The sequence below is a fragment of the Nakaseomyces glabratus genome, chromosome L (genome assembly GCF_010111755.1).
Source record: "Nakaseomyces glabratus chromosome L, complete sequence".
NCBI classification, from domain to species: Eukaryota; Fungi; Ascomycota; class Saccharomycetes; order Saccharomycetales; family Saccharomycetaceae; genus Nakaseomyces; species Nakaseomyces glabratus.
In genome coordinates, this window is record NC_088962.1 from 94,845 (window position 1) to 111,985 (window position 17,141).

At 41.3% G+C, this 17,141-nt stretch overlaps 6 protein-coding genes across 6 annotated transcripts; 5 read left to right on the top strand and 1 right to left on the bottom strand.

Moving 5' to 3' along the window:
* Positions 1-168: 168 nt before the first annotated feature.
* On the top strand, positions 169-918 carry DFG10 (putative polyprenol reductase; the record flags this gene model as incomplete). Its single annotated transcript, XM_448804.1, has 1 exon — positions 169-918. The coding sequence occupies one exon, from the start codon at positions 169-171 to the stop codon at positions 916-918; it is 750 nt and encodes a 249-aa protein (XP_448804.1).
* A 727-nt stretch (positions 919-1,645) lies between these two features.
* Positions 1,646-5,080, top strand: NEO1 (aminophospholipid-translocating P4-type ATPase NEO1; the record flags this gene model as incomplete). Its single annotated transcript, XM_448805.1, has 1 exon — positions 1,646-5,080. One exon carries the CDS (start codon positions 1,646-1,648, stop codon positions 5,078-5,080), a length of 3,435 nt encoding a protein of 1,144 aa, XP_448805.1.
* Positions 5,081-5,184: 104 nt separating this feature from the next.
* Positions 5,185-7,920, bottom strand: SYG1 (Syg1p; the record flags this gene model as incomplete). Its single annotated transcript, XM_448806.1, has 1 exon — positions 5,185-7,920. The coding sequence occupies one exon, from the start codon at positions 7,918-7,920 to the stop codon at positions 5,185-5,187; it is 2,736 nt and encodes a 911-aa protein (XP_448806.1).
* A 763-nt stretch (positions 7,921-8,683) lies between these two features.
* Positions 8,684-9,604, top strand: HIS1 (ATP phosphoribosyltransferase; the record flags this gene model as incomplete). Its single annotated transcript, XM_448807.1, has 1 exon — positions 8,684-9,604. One exon carries the CDS (start codon positions 8,684-8,686, stop codon positions 9,602-9,604), a length of 921 nt encoding a protein of 306 aa, XP_448807.1.
* A 737-nt stretch (positions 9,605-10,341) lies between these two features.
* Positions 10,342-12,363, top strand: MET30 (ubiquitin-binding SDF ubiquitin ligase complex subunit MET30; the record flags this gene model as incomplete). Its single annotated transcript, XM_448808.1, has 1 exon — positions 10,342-12,363. The coding sequence occupies one exon, from the start codon at positions 10,342-10,344 to the stop codon at positions 12,361-12,363; it is 2,022 nt and encodes a 673-aa protein (XP_448808.1).
* A 1,020-nt stretch (positions 12,364-13,383) lies between these two features.
* On the top strand, positions 13,384-15,867 carry PIG2 (putative protein phosphatase regulator PIG2; the record flags this gene model as incomplete). The annotated part of the gene is made up of 1 exon (XM_448809.1): positions 13,384-15,867. One exon carries the CDS (start codon positions 13,384-13,386, stop codon positions 15,865-15,867), a length of 2,484 nt encoding a protein of 827 aa, XP_448809.1.
* Positions 15,868-17,141: the final 1,274 nt, after the last annotated feature.

A 17,141-nucleotide genomic window follows, 5' to 3' on the forward strand; every position in this document is an offset into this window, starting at 1 on the left:
TTCGGACAGGGTTGTCTCTACTCATCCATTTCTCCATCTTAACTAGCAAGATTTTGAACAAAAACATTAAAATGATGAAAAAAATAGAAATATCCATCATATACAAAATAGTAAATATTCATGACTTTTAAGAACAGATCAATATAATTTTGCAAGGAATGACATCAAATGATAGATAACTCAAATATATTACAATTGATAACCATATGTCTACGGTTAAGTAATATTGTTGGGCTCATGTCCTTGATTATTGCAAAGTACTACCTTCCTGACTTCCTTAGATATGGAAAGACATTTACATTTGCGAAGAATGGTAATGAGAATATATGGGATAAAATCAAGAATTTTAGTGTACCTAAGTCATATTTTGCCCATTTTTATATTCTCTCATCAGTGTTAGCATTAGTAACACTGGCATCATACCCAACAGATATCCTAGTATGGCAACTGTTTTTACATTCTTCAAGAAGACTCTACGAAACGCTTTATATCAGCAAATACACAGAGAAATCCAAGATGAACTGGTCCCATTATGCCGTTGGCTTATGGTTCTATAGCCAGCTCAATATACTAGTGTATCTAAGAGTGCAACGAGAAAATACTACAGCTAGAGTGTTGCCCATATTGGTAATGGTTTTGGCTTCCTGGGATCAATACAAAAACCATGTAGTCCTATCAAAACTGAAAAAATACAGTCTACCAAGGTCTCGACTCTTTGAATTGGTTTGTTGCCCCCATTACTTAGATGAAATGATCATTTATGGCTCTCTTGTCTCTTATGGACACGAATTTGTATGGCCATTGATCTGGGTAATCGCCAGTCTAAGCATTTCAGCTTTAGAATCAAGGAAGTTCTATCTTTCAAAATTCAAAGATACAGAAGTTCCTCGTTACGCAGCTATTCCATACATCTTATAGACCAAGTTACGACTAAATTGCATCACCCGATAGACTCTAACCTATAGATAGCAATATATAACTAATGACTATTCAATTCGTTTATATGGGTCTAATGGCTCAGATCACAAAATACGTAGTACATTTTAGGCTTAGGAATTTAATTTCAAGGCATCTTGATTTCTTAAAAACACAAAGGATCTTCAATATTATAGAAGTAACCAATTGTGTTTGGTACTCGGATTAGATAATTTACCACTACCACAGCCTCTAAGACCTCAAAAAGCGCTACTAAATCGAGAAAGCTCCAATTGCTAGATATTTGTGCACTATCGCACCGATAAGAAATAATCTAAGAGAATAAATCGAAGAAATACCCTGTTTCTACTTCAGAAACTGATTTAATTGATTAAATTATAAATCAAAACAACAGTTACTGAGGGATTATTACAATTACTAGCACTATTCTACTCTTTACCAACTTTTTATCTTTATATTGGTAAGGATCATTGTTTCTTGGAAGTGATTTATTGCGACCAGTTTACAAACTGCGCATTCCGCACCAAGACTAGATAGACCAATAATTGAACCATTGGGGTATATGACATAAAAAGAGATTTTTAAATTTTAAGAAAATAAGGCAGAAGTTTGGATTTATTGAACCCATTTAACCATTTGATTTAATCGCTCTCTAAGTTTTCTTTCTGACTTATTTTGACTGGTTTCAAATAATATCATAATAATTCAAATGTCTGCATCTCCACACAACTTGAACTCACGAAATAGCGTTAGTTTAGATTCATTTGAAAATAGTTTTGACGAGGCATTGGACAATATAGAAATCAACCCGGTACGAGGATATCATATTGATAATTCATTGAACAATAGCAATAGAATCACCGATTTTGACATAGACGAGAATTTTGAAATGAGAAGTGTTTTAGAAGATGAAGAACATTTTGATAACGATGGCCACCCACTCATGCGTGATAGGACAAGATCTAATGCTTCCACGCTGAACAGTAGGTATAACAAGTATAATAATGTTTCCGGTTCAAGATCTGTAACAGGCTATACCCCTTCAACGATAGGAGTTGGACTGAAAAAATGGTTTGTAAATGTTAAAACAGCAATATCTAGCGGTTGGAAAGATTATAGTACATCTGTTGCATTGGGAGATGAGCATACAGAAAGGGAAGTCCATCCTGGTACAACTCAAGTTTATGATAGACATAGATTTCCATCAAATGAAGTCTCAAACGCAAAATACAATGCTGTCACATTCTTGCCTACTTTATTATATGAACAGTTCAAATTCTTCTTCAACTTATACTTTTTATTAGTTGCATTATCGCAAGCAATACCAGCCCTTAGGATTGGTTATCTTTCATCATATGTGGTGCCACTAGCATTTGTCCTAACTGTCACTATGGCGAAGGAGGCATCTGATGACATCCAAAGGAGAAGACGTGATAGAGAATCTAACATGGAGCTTTACGAAGTTCTTGGAAGACCAAGACCAGTTGCAAGTAAAGATCTTAAAGTTGGAGATTTAATCAAGATTAGCAAGGGTGCAAGAGTTCCAGCAGATCTTATCCTACTGCAATCAAGCGAACCTTCGGGTGAAGCATTTATCAAGACAGACCAATTGGATGGTGAAACAGATTGGAAATTAAGAATAGCTTGCACACTTACTCAAAACTTGAATGAAGATGATTTACTGGAAAAGATTACTATTACAGCCTCAGCACCTGAAAAGTCAATTCATAGTTTTCTGGGCAGAGTAACATATAAAGATACAAATACCTCGGGTCTAACAATTGACAACACATTGTGGGCAAATACAGTTTTAGCATCTAGTGGATTCTGTATAGGATGCGTTATTTATACAGGTAGGGACACTAGGCAAGCTATGAATACAACTTCAGCTAAGGTCAAGACAGGCCTTTTAGAGTTGGAGATTAATGATATCTCGAAAATTTTGTGTGCTTGCGTGTTCATATTATCCATATTATTGGTTGTATTTGCGGGCTTACACAACGATGATTGGTATGTTGACATTATGAGATACCTCATTCTGTTTTCCACAATTATCCCTGTCTCTTTAAGAGTTAATCTCGATTTAGCAAAGTCAGTGTATGCTCACCAAATAGAACATGACAAGACTATACCTGAAACAATTGTTAGAACTAGTACTATTCCGGAAGATTTAGGTAGGATTGAATATCTATTGAGTGATAAGACAGGGACATTGACACAGAATGATATGCAACTGAAGAAAGTACATCTCGGCAATGTCTCGTACACTACAGAGACTGCAGATATTGTTTCAGACTATATTCAGGGAATGATAGAATCCAAAAATGACTCTGTCACTAATTTAGGACCTAGGTCGACAACCAGAAAAGATGCTGCCACACATGTAATAGACCTCATTACAACTCTTGCAATTTGTCATAATGTTACCCCAACATTTGAAGATGATGAACTTACATATCAAGCAGCATCTCCCGATGAAATTGCAATTGTTAAATTTACTGAGTCAGTTGGTCTTTCACTTTTCAAACGTGATCGTCATTCCATGTCTCTATTACATGAGCATAGCGGCACCATATTAAATTATGACGTATTGACTATGTTCCCTTTCAATTCTGATACTAAGCGTATGGGCATAATAGTTTATGATAAACAAAAAGATCAGTATTGGTTCTTACAAAAAGGTGCCGACACAGTTATGAACAGAATTGTCGCAAACAATGATTGGCTTGAAGAAGAAACAGGTAATATGGCAAGAGAGGGTTTAAGAACTCTTGTTATTGGGCGCAAGAAATTAACCAAGAAGATTTATGAGCAGTTCAAGAAAGAATATGAAGAAGTTTCAGCATCTATGTATAACAGAGAACAGGAGATGGCAAACACAATCTCAAAGTATCTTGAACATGATTTAGAACTATTAGGTTTAACGGGTGTCGAAGATAAGCTTCAAAAAGACGTTAAATCGTCAATTGAACTTCTAAGAAATGCTGGTATCAAAATTTGGATGTTAACGGGTGATAAGGTTGAAACTGCAAGATGTGTATCGATTAGTGCGAAGTTGATATCTAGAGGACAATACGTTCATGTGGTCACAAAACTGTCCAAACCAGAAGGTGCCTTCAATCAGCTAGAATATCTGAAAGTGAACAAGAATGCATGCCTTTTAATTGACGGTGAATCATTGGGAATGTTCTTGAAATACTATAGACAGGAATTTTTTGATGTAGTAGTTCATCTACCAACTGTGATTGCATGCCGTTGTACACCTCAACAAAAAGCTGATGTAGCTTTAATCATCAGAGAATTAACAGGTAAAAGGGTATGCTGTATTGGCGATGGTGGTAACGATGTTAGCATGATTCAATGCGCAGACGTAGGTGTTGGTATCGTAGGAAAAGAAGGTAAACAAGCCTCATTGGCAGCAGATTTTTCCATAACTCAGTTTTGCCATCTAACAGAGCTCTTACTGTGGCATGGACGTAACTCCTACAAGAGATCAGCCAAACTTGCCCAATTTGTTATGCATAGAGGACTAATAATAGCCATTTGCCAAGCCGTTTTCTCTGTCTGTTCTCAATTTGAACCAATAGCACTGTATCAAGGTTGGTTAATGGTTGGTTATGCGACGTGTTATACCATGGCTCCAGTTTTCTCTTTAACACTAGATCATGACATAGATGAATCCCTAACCAAGATGTATCCTGAACTATACAAGGACCTAACAGAGGGGAAATCTTTATCATACAAGACTTTTTTTGTGTGGGTAGCGCTCTCATTTTACCAAGGTTTAGTAATTCAAGGATTTTCACAAACATTCACAAGCTTAGCTGAAATAGATTTCACTAAAATGGTCGCAATTGGATTTACTGCTCTGATATTTAATGAGTTGATAATGGTTGCTTTAGAGATATACACATGGAACAAAACCATGATTATCACCGAGATAGTAACTCTAGCCATATATGTGTTTTCAGTACCATTCTTGGGAGAATATTTTGATCTGAAGTACATTTCAACCTTGAAATTCATAACTGAGCTGATATTGATTCTTGTTGTTTCGATTTTCCCTGTGTGGCTAACTAAGGCTATATATAGAAGATTGAATCTGCCCAGTTATGCTAAGGTCCAAGAATTTTCAACTGTATAATTCATTTATGGAACTAAATTGAATTGTTTATATTATTTTATTTTCTATAATTATTGAATTTTTTTGCATTCGAACAAGTTATTTTTTAAAAAATCCGACCATGATTATGCTATACTTTCTCCCTCACTTTCGCTATCAGATTCATAGGTTTTAGAGCTTTCACCATTATGTTGGGTCAGTGGCCTTTGAAAGTCCTTAGCATGAGCCCATGGTATTGATCTTGAAATATTATCAAAAATGGCAGTTCTTCTTCTCACAATTGAATGATAGGTAGCTGTAGGTTCCTCAAACTTATTATTTATATCAGACAAAGATAGATCCAAATCATGAAGATGAGATGGCCTTGATGATTCAATAGAATCCCGACCCTGCTGGAAATGCTGATCATCATATAAATCGGTAGTCGCTTTTCCACTAAAATCAACGACATCTTGATTTGGATAAGGTAATAGGGCTTCGCCTGTAACTCTAAACAAGTGAACATTAGCAACATGTTCATTCTCTACTCTAAATATCACCCATATAAATCTCCTACAAACCTCAGTCACGGCTAGAGCAAATGATGTAACCGCACTTTGTTGAATAGTTTGAGGTGCTACTGCATAAACGATCCACTGAAATCTAATAACCACATCCAGTACCATAGCAATATAGTAAACAGCTTTTCTAGACCAGTCATACTTACCAGTTTCCCAATTTCTTTTACCAGCAAGGTAGAGGTCCTTACGTAGAAATAAATTTTCATTACCGATTGACGATTGTAATACCGACCAATCCATAACCAAATCCCAAATCGAGGTGGAAATAGAGTTGAGTGTTGCAAAAATTATGAAGGGATTTCTTTTTGCTGGTGAATGATTCGAAAGTCTGTATGCACACAAGGTTGCATTATAGGCAACGCCCAAAAGATATTTTGCGGCATTAGGAAGATGTGGAAACCAGTCATTTGAGTCAAAGAATCTCCTGACACACTGCATAAATCTCCAAAAACTTGGCAAGCACGATAATACACCCATTGCCTTAGAATGTGATGATCCGCACATCCCCAAAGGGTCCTTCCGAGTTTTTGGTGCATAATAGCATGCAAAAATAGCAAGATCAGAAAGGGTGTATGTCAATGAACATATAATATCACCTAAGAAGAAATCTTTGAACTCAACTGGATATAAACCAGAAAGTACCAATCTAATCGTGGTTGTGACTAAGAACTTTCTCGTTTCAACCAATTTATCCCAATATGGGATCAAATCATATGGTGTGATAAAGAGAAGTCCTACAACAATGAAGTAAATGTAGCCATATGGAGTTAAGTGATCAAAATGGAAACTGAGAGCAGATATGATAGCACATGATATAATAAAGAACGCCAAAAAATATAATCTCAGTGGTATTCCTGTAGTTGCAAAATCATTATTGAAAAACTGAGTACCACTTTTCGCTTGAACTTCACCAAACATAATAAATCTATAGTTGATTCCTGTACGGTGCCAAATGAAGCAATCGATCAAGAAAAACAGGGAAATTAATAGTATCATATACCAACCACCCCAAATTGGGAACAAGATTTTATGTCTCTTTGTATTTAGTGGTGATAGAAAGGCCAGATATAAGGTATATGCAATTAATGTCACTGCAATACCTGTAAACACACCAAAAACAGTCATCTGCAAGATAGCCCTATTGTTTCTATGAATCATTTGTTCATTTAGTGAATATTGAATGCTTACTTTCTTAAGTTTCTCCAAATGTCTTTTCTTCTCCGATAACGAGTTTACTACATCTACGGTGTACCATTTAGTCAGTTTGGCTTCCCAAGCTCTTAATGGGTCAATCGTGGTCGATGTGAGCGATACGTTAGTATCAGTAATCGTTGAGGAGTCCTCCCCAATATCATCGTCGGTGAGAGTTTTTGCCTTTGAAGCTTTTATTGTAGCTTCTGTCGACACTGCATCATGCTTGAAGATGGTATAATTAGCTCTAACGAATCTCATAAATCCTGCGAGTTCTTGAGTCTTGCATGTTTTATCGAATTTCTTTACTATTTTACGAAACCCTACAACATTGACATCTCTGTAGCTCTTGACTAGTTGTAGGAAAAGGTAGAATTCAAGTAAGGCATCGCTGAGTAAAGCTCTGGCATGCTTCAACTCTTTATGTGGGTTTTTAAGTATCTTATTACCGTGTTCATCTTTATTGCGCATTAGGTTAAGGTTTAAGTTTAGCTTATTACTGTATGCAAAAGTCTCTTTCAATTTGGTGTTGATACTTTTAGGCTTCAATGCCTCGGGTATCGTCTCTATAAACATTTTGGGCCAGGAAGGCATCAAATCATGCTCGTTCAGGAAGTGTTTCAAAGTCATCTGGAACATATTGTCGTGCTTCTTGAAACTGAGCTCGGGATCCTCTTCGATATCTTCCTCCGGCGCATTTGAGATAGACCCGTACGCCTGCAACACCGAGGTAGATGACGTCTGGTAAGTGACACGCGATGATATCTCCCTGAACTCCTTCTTGTGCTCCCTGTAACAGTCAAGCTGCTGCGACAAGATCAAGTACTTCTCCTGACACTGGCTGAGCAACCACAAGTAGAACTCATTACATTTGTACAGCTGGTTGGGTATCAACCAGTCCTCTATAAAATCGTTTATACATTCGACCTGGAAATCGTTGTACTTCTTCTTGGGCGTCCCACGCCCGCTCACATACCCAACTGCCGGAATGTTAAGCTTGGCAGTGTTCGCCTTGTACTTCTTCAGCTTCTTCTTGCCATACTTGTAATCGATATACTTGCCCTTCCACTCTGAAATCGTAGACTCCCTAAGATGATCCGCAAACTTCATCGCTCCAAACACAATGCACACGCACTACAACATATAGAGGGAGCTCCAGAAGCCAAAAAGCCAGAAGTATGACAGGAACTCGCCAATATTATAGCTTCCATGATGGGTTTATGTGCTGCCTTTTCTACCAAATGCTCATCGCATCGGCCCATCGGCAACAGCGAAACTAAACCCATGTGACACTAATAAGAATTGAAAAAATAATATTAAAAAACCAGTCACGTGTCATACAGCCTAAAGGCTGCCAAATATATAGCTTATACACAGAAGTAGACAGGAGTATACAGGAATATACAGGAGTAACTGGCCTTGCTATATATCTCATGTAGCATGTGTCGAGAGACGTTTGTGTTAGTGTCTTGAGTTTGTAATATCCCTGCCCCTTCCACTCCATATTTCAGCCTTTTGTATTTGGTCCTTGCGAAATGTATCCATTCATGCACCAATGCAGTCCTTTGATAATGGCTAAACTTGCAACTACAAGAGCAACTGGAACTCGGGATTGTGCCAGTGGAAGGTTTGGTCATGATCATGAGTGATTGTGCAGGGAGGCTGTTGTTGCTAGTGATAAGCGTGGGCTTACACTAAAGTGACTCATTGGGAATTGCGTTGCAAACGTGTGCGTCATCTTGCTTGTGAGAGCACTCTCTGGGCAAAGTATATAAAGCAATTGGCATTCTAGTTTGCAGTTGTTGACTGGGACTAGTTTCGCCATTGATAAGGAGACCTCTCACACACAAGACGCTCAATAAGATTAGGAAGAATGGATTTTGTGAATCACTTGAACGACAGACTGCTGTTTGCTGTGCCAAAGAAAGGTAGACTGTATGAGAAGACGAAGCAGCTGCTGAACGGGTCGGACATCAAGTTCAACCGTTCCAACAGACTGGACATTGCGCTGTGCACTACGCTGCCAATTGCGCTTATCTTCCTTCCTGCAGCTGACATCCCAACGTTTGTCGGCGAAGGTAAGTGTGACCTGGGTATCACTGGTCTGGACCAAGTGAAGGAGTCTGGTATTGAGGAGATCGACCTGCTGATGGACCTGGGCTTCGGAGGTTGCAAGCTTCAAGTGCAAGTGCCTGAGAAGGACCGCAAGTACACAGACCCCAAGCAATTGGTCGGCAAGACCATAGTCTCCAGTTTCGTCAAGCTGAGTCGCGACTACTTCCAGCAGTTGGAAGAAGAAGTCCTGGGCAAGCCAGTGGATAAGCTATCTACAAAGATCAAATACGTAGGTGGGTCCGTCGAGGCCTCGTGTGCCCTGGGCGTCGGTGACGCAATTGTGGACCTGGTCGAGAGCGGTGAGACCATGCGTGCTGCGGGACTGATCGACATAGCCACAGTGCTAGAGACAAGTGCATACCTGATCCAGGCAAGAAGACCACAGCAGGACAAGTCCAGAGAGGAGCTGATCGAAGTGATCAAGTCCCGTATCCAAGGTGTGCTAACTGCGCAGAGATACGTATGCTGCTCCTATAACACCCCAGAAGGAAACCTGAAAGAGCTACTGAAGGTCACCCCGGGCAGAAGAGCACCTACAATCTCCAAGCTGGACGACGACGGATGGGTAGCGGTGAACTCAATGATCGAACGTAAACGTAAAGCTGATATAATGGACGAGTTGAAGCGCAAAGGTGCCTCCGACATCATGGTCTTCGAGATTTCAAACTGTAGAGTCTAGGGTTTTAAGAGAAGTGACTACTGACCCCTTACAACCCCCCGCACACACTGGATTCTATTCTATTATTATAGATAAAGCATAGTACATACAGAGGGACAAACCCTCCATTCCATAATTTATTATAAATGATAAACAGTAAATACTATTTAATCGAAATAGACATGGCACTCCAGAGCCACACTTTGCCATTCAGTTTATCAAAGGAGGGGGGCCAGAAGGACACAGGATATCTCTTAAGGCACTCATCCCATTCAGCCATACTGCCAGCACCCTTTTAATACTATCTGGTGCTCACTGCAACGCTGCAACTCAAAGTGCTGCCCCATTGAGCACCCCCCCCATTGTGTACTTCATAGTGTGTATTGTGAGATTATATCGATAAGTCACGTGACTGAGCTACAAACTCATTTGCCATAATTCGCAGCTGCTTGAAGTAGTTCATCCAGCGCTGGCAGGTCCATCCAAAGCACCGGTGGCACATTACACAAGCTATAGCACTGGCATATATATATTGCACATGCTTCATGCCTGCCCCCCCCTCACTTGCCTCTTGTAACTGGTCCCACCATTACATACACCTCACACAGTTAAATTTTTTCTTGCAACTGTGCGGGCCCAACTGGATCAAATATTAAAGAAGTAGTGGTTTCATTGGTAAGTATTACAGGTACAATCCATAGCAAGCGACGTTATAGCACAATAGCTTGCTTTGAGTTGTGTATCTAGTTAGTGAAGATATGGAGGTGCGACAGGTGAAGCATAGTCGCGACGATACTGAGGCTGAGGGTGCCAAGAGGCGGAAGATGCCCTATGATGAGCAAATACAGATGCTTGCGGAAGAGGAAGAGGAGGACACGATGAAGCGCGATATGGGAGATGCGCTGGCTACGTCGACTGAGAGCCAGAGTGGCGTGAGCGTGCTTCCGCGGGACAACTTTCAGCGGTATTGCTACAGACATAACCCTGAGATACAAACGTCGAATACGCACGAGCTGTGTTATAAGCAGGACATGCAGCGGATTAAGATGATTAATAACAAGATCTCGCAGCTGGCGTGCCCGAAGGAACAAGCGGACATCCATCACATAATATCAAAGTACACTAACTCTAATGACAAAGTAAGGAAACTGATACTGGACGGTATACTGACGTCAAGTTGCTTCCCACAGCTGTCGTATATTGCGCAGCATATCAACACCATGATAAAGATAGATTTTATAAGCGTGCTGCCGCAAGAGCTGTCCTTGAAGATACTCGGGTACTTGGACTGCCAATCTCTTTGCAATGCCTCGATGGTATGCAAGAACTGGCACCTGTTGGCTGATGATGACAGGGTATGGTACCATATGTGTGAACAACATATAGACCGTAAGTGTCCAAACTGTGGCTGGGGCTTACCGCTTCTTCATATGAAGAGAGCCAGAGTTTGCTACATAAAAGCCAAGAATCCCAACACAACCGTGAATGACAGGAAAATGATTCAAGATAATGACAATAGAATAAGCCCACTTACTGATCGTACACAAGGGAACGAAAGTCCCGGAGCTACTTTCAGTACAAATGTTTGTACCACTGCATCCAACAATACCGTCAGTGGTAGTAAAAGCAGTGGACAAGGGCAGCAAGAGAATGGGAGATGCAGGCAGAAGTCTTGGAAAATGGTATATAGAGAACGGTTTAAAGTGGAATCCAACTGGCGTAAGGGACTTTGTACAATCCAGGAGTTTAAAGGTCACATGGACGGTGTGTTGACATTACAATTTAACTATAGACTACTATTTACTGGCTCTTACGATACCACAGTTGCAATCTGGGATTTATTTACGGGTAAATTAATTAGAAGATTAACTGGTCACAGTGATGGTGTAAAGACGTTGTATTTTGACGATCAAAAACTAATAACAGGGTCCCTGGACAAGACTATCAGAGTGTGGAACTACATTACAGGTGAATGTATATCTACATACCGTGGACACACTGACAGTGTAATGAGCGTTGACTCTCATAAGAAGATTATTGTGTCTGGTAGTGCAGACAAGACAGTCAAAGTATGGCATGTAGAGTCTAGAACTTGTTATACATTAAAGGGCCATACCGAATGGGTTAACTGTGTCAAGCTGCATCCAAAGAGTTTTAGTTGTTACAGTTGTTCAGACGATACTACAATAAGAATGTGGGATATAAGAACTAACACATGCCTCAGAGTTTTCAGAGGGCATGTGGGACAAGTTCAGAAGGTTATACCATTAACAATCATCGATGCTCAGAATCTGGTAACTCACGAGAGGAAACCTGGTGAGGAAGACGATATTGCCAGCAATGGTACCGGTGAGGATGATCCGGAAAATGGAGTCAATGGCCAACGTGAACTGGATAAAAAAATGCCATACCCAACACATTTGTTATCCTGTGCGCTAGATAACACCATTAAGCTATGGGAAGTAAGGAGTGGTAGATGTATCAGAACGCAGTTCGGGCATGTGGAGGGTGTCTGGGATATCGCCGCCGATAACTTCAGAATTATCAGCGGGTCGCACGATGGTAGCATCAAAATTTGGGATCTACAAAGTGGCAAATGTATGCATACCTTCCATGGAAGAAAACTGAAAGGTTCTGATGTAAATACCAGTAGTAACCCGGACCACGATGAAAGGACTAAGAGTGCCCCAGTCGCATGCGTCTGTATAGGTGACTCTGAATGCTTCAGTGGCGACGAATTTGGGTGCGTTAAGATGTACAAGTTCGACAGTCAGGACTGAGAAAGTGCGTTGCCATTGCAGTGAATGCTAGCCTACATTAATTTTATTTTTTTTAAGCGTTGTTTTGAGTATTTCTGTTCAGGATGTATTCAAGAAAGGGACCAGTATATAGAGATAAATAGTATTTGCTTTTCTAATAGGGAATTTCCGGTTAATTACACATCTATAATCATAGTATGTCTAATTTTTTTGATTGCTGGCTATGTTAATCTTACAGGACTAGTCAATAAATGCCGTTGTTGCACCAAGGGACAACACATCCCACACCCCCACGCAAACACAGAGAAACGCTCGCACCAACAGGACCAAGAAACGGGATAAGAGATGGCAAACTTACTTCACACCGAATTGTCACTAAAATCGCTGGGTCTTTGCTTTGCAAATGATGTGTAATCAAGGGATGAATCTCGTTTATCATTGCTCGGTTGCCCTGCCCCACTGTGCCAATTGACTTCTTCCTCTGGCGTCGATAAACAATGGGGGAGTCATTTCTTGTTTCTATTGGGTATTGAAGGGGATCAATCGAGGGGCCATGCCCAGATAACGCAGGTGTTGGCGAGGGATGTGAAGTTAGCATGGATACTGGGCATATCAGCTATATTTCTTGCTCGTGGTACCCCCTCTCCCCCGGGTCTCAAGCCCCTTGGCACTTTGCACTTCGATAACAATTCCTTATATATACAGATAAATATCCTACTTTCGACTTAAACTCTGAACACCGATTTTCGAAGACCAGTTTCAGCAATTTCAACCAAGTAAAGGACAGTTTGTTATATAAACGTCTGTAATACACTATTCTACTGGCTAGCATCGAGTAGCCTTACAAAGAGAGTATAACCCTTCGAGACTCTGGATAGTGTGACACGATCCAAACAAGCGTTGTGAAAAGTTCCCACAGTGAGGAGTCCGATAACGAAAGGAAAGCTCAACGGAAGGAGTCGCACGCAGAGGGATATTTAGTTCAATCACATCCTCTGGGGATAAAATAGTTCAAAGAGCCATTACCGTCTTAGTGATTGGATGTATATAGACGAGGAGATCGACAGTGTTTTTGTGCGGCGATTAGACGGCGATAGGAGTTCTGAAATGAAGAGTCGATCAACTAGGAGGTCGCTGAAGAAGAAGAAGAAAAGCAATGGATCTACAGCCAAAAGTACTTCTAGTGCACACAATGATAAGCCTGTGAAACAATCAGCTGTGGGACAACAACCTATGGCTGCTAAGGCCAATATGAGATCCAATGGCACTGCCGGCAAAACTGTGGTTGCGCAAGATGACTCAAAAATGGATGCCGAGAGGATTCATCAAGAGGCCACTAAAAGATTTGCGGTTATCGAGTCTATAAGGAACGACAAGGCCTTAGAGGCACAGACACCGTTTACTAAGAATTTCACAATACATGAGAAACTACCAGATCACAAAGACAACAAAGATGTCAAAACAACCGCTGGCTCGGGAAAGAGTGACCTGGTAGTGGATACTGATGATCATATTAAAACAGCTGAATCTATGGATATAAGGCTAAACAATCCCCTTTTGAAGGACTCACAAAATTCTGTGGAAAACGGTAAGGCCATTAATGTCGAATCTAAGAAGAACGAAGAACCTATGACTATTCTAAGAAAACATAATAATCAAAACATAACCGAAAACAAAAACGATACAGTACCCAAACAAAAAGATGCTATGCCAAATGTAAAATACTCACCTAAGGTAAATGATACAAAAATCGAAACAGAAAATGTCTTAAAAAAAAATCACGATACATACACTCAACTTAATTCAAAGGTAGCCATTTCAATGGAAAATCCTGTGGAAAAAGTACCACTATCTTTGGATACATACCAAAGTCAACCTAAAATTAAAGCAGAGACCACCCCAGATCTTATTACAGGTGAAAGAAACATTAGGAGAACTTCAAATGTAATAGGGACTGGAAAGGGTAGAATAAACTCGCTGGATTTCTTGCACAAACCTCAAAGGGTAACGCAGATGAAGTCCGAGGATTTCATATCTCCAGAGGAGCTCAAGCGGAACACTGATATGAACAAGCAAATTTTAATGGCTAAAATACTACCTGATGATAGAATTAACGACAAAATAGATGATATAACGACACCAGAGGAAGAAATCACTGGTCTTAAACATGAGCTTGGCAAGATGTCTATAGGAAACGGCTCTGCCAACTCCCCAGCAATAAATTCTATAAAAGCGGAAGAGATAATCGAGCTAGCTCAAGATGAATCTATTTCGCCAACAGAGCACCATTATCCAATCCTAAATAGGGCCAACCAAGCCCAACAAGACGTGTGCTTACCCTTGCATGATTCATACGATCAATCTCCAGTGGAGGACCACATGATGCCATTGCCCCCGGTATACAAGAAGTCTGGGGAGCTGGTGAAGAGTTCTCTGAAGAGGAGATCGAAGTCCCTGCCGGTGACGCCAAACTCGAACAGGAGAACTCAGAACTCACGTGGCGTGCGCATGAATAACCCCAGAGACCAATTGATTCGTAGTAAGAGTGTCCACTTTGACCAAAGGCTGCCAGTGAAGTATTTCTTCAAAGAGGAGAGTCCCAGCGTCGTTAGTATCCGTGATGAAGAGGACGACGTGCTAAGTTTCCAACACAAGCCACTTGTTCGCAGTATTGATCGCAACAATGGCAGAAAGAAGAGGCTAGACCTGAACAGGAGACTTGAGGGTGGGTTTATGGATGACGATGAGGATGGGTATCCGTACAGCTATGATTACGACGAGGATGACGATGAGACAACGCGTGGGGGCACAGACCTCGACCGGTACATGGACGAGTACGACTACGAGAACGGGTTCAGCCAGGGCGACAGTATCTTTAGCCGCGGGCTGAAGTCTCTGATGATGAACGACCGTGGCAGTGGTCTCAAGGACAACTTCAAGGACCCCACTCCGCCGGTCTCGCAATCAAGCACGAGCAAGAAAGAGGAGAAGATGACCACTCTAGTGAGCAAGAACTTCCCAACGCTGGGCAGCAAGACGTCGAAGTCGCTGAAGTTGAACATCTTCTTGAACTCCACGAGCGACAAGAAAGTGCTGTTACAAGAGGTGAGTCTCAATGTACAGAAGCGCAAGTCCAACTACTACAACAGCAACTTTGGCGGACCCGGTATCGGCTTCTCCACTGGCCGAGACGAGGACGACAAGCTGATCATCACGGGCACGGTGCTTGTCAAGAACATATACTTCGACAAGAAGGTCTCGATACGTTACACCTGGGACCACTGGCGCAGTTGCAACGAAGTGGAGTCCATGTACGTGGGCTCCGGCAACAACTACCTGCCAGGATCGCAAATGGATATATTCAGGTTCATGATCGACAACACCGTGCTCAGCAACGGCCAGTACGTTTCCAACCGCAGCCGAGAACTGGAGTTCTGCATCCAGTACACCACCCGCAGCAACACTGCCCGCGAGGAGTACTGGGACAACAACAACGGCAAGAACTACATCGTGGAAATCCAGTAGCACAACTCCCCTACCTCTATCGGTGTGATATATAAGAATACTAACATATGTATCGGGCTTTAGCAATTATCGTCATATACGCAAATAAGTACTCCTCTTTTAACCTTCCGCCTTTGTGAGTGCTCTCCTAAATCACTCTACCTGCCCCTTCTCAGGGCCTCCCCCCGCTCCTCCTCCCCCACACATACCTGCGTACAGCTGAACTGGAAATAGAAAGAAACTTTGAAACAACCTGCAATAGGACTGAGAACTGCCCCTGAATACTCCAACTTCCTAAAAGGGAAACACAGGGATGTTATTGGTCTTGTACTAATTGTTTTCCTTACAAGCACAGACATTACAGCAGAAACTGCAACTTCCCACTGTAATGAATCATTTGTGTATTGGGAAGGGTAGTCCAGGGTCCGGTGTTTCTGCGTCTCCGTCTGTGGCTACGTCCCAGTTGAAATATAAATAGCCCTTGGCTATTCAGCTCGGTATTCTTGAAACTCCCCACAGAAACACCCGCGCGACATTTTTCCAATTCCCTTTATTTCTGTTTTTCGCCACGGGCTTCTTCCCTGCTTGGTGCTCATGGCGCTCCTGTGCTCGGCCTATCATCGCTCTCCTGCGTACGTGTGAAAGCATAACTTATGTCCGGTTGTTCCGGTGTCTCCGGGTCTTTCACTGTGGCAGTCAAGTGTATATTGGCTGCCTCTCAAGTAGGACAGACAGCATCTGGACACAGATATTGCCGCACGCACCACCAGGTATTAGCTAATTAGAGATTTTCTCTTTGCAAGCACTGTATCTCCGCAGCCTGTTGCACTCTCATCCTGCTAATGTGTGCTTGTCTTTTACAACCAAAAAATCTCTCAAAATGGCTGAAATGTCCAAAAAGTCCTCTTTCTTCCAAAAACCTGTGCACTTGTATGTACTTTGCAGGAGACACAGAGACATATCGGGGAGCACAGCCAGTGTGGACATGGGAGGCCTTCCCCTTTTTCTGAAGGGCATCGCCTATCCCAGTAGCCCTAAACAGTTACAAAGTGCCATTCTTTTTGCCATAATAGCGCACTTCCCAAGCAGTCAGCTACAACAACTCACACTAATGGCACCCAATCCCCAAGGTATATAAAGAGACCATGTCAATCAGGGGAAGTAAATATGTCTTCTGTAACATAATGACCAACACATTCAAGAAATAAATAAACCATTAACTCCAAAATACAATAGAGAGATAGAAGAGACTAGGCAAAGTATATGCAAGACTTCAACATGCTGCTCACTATATT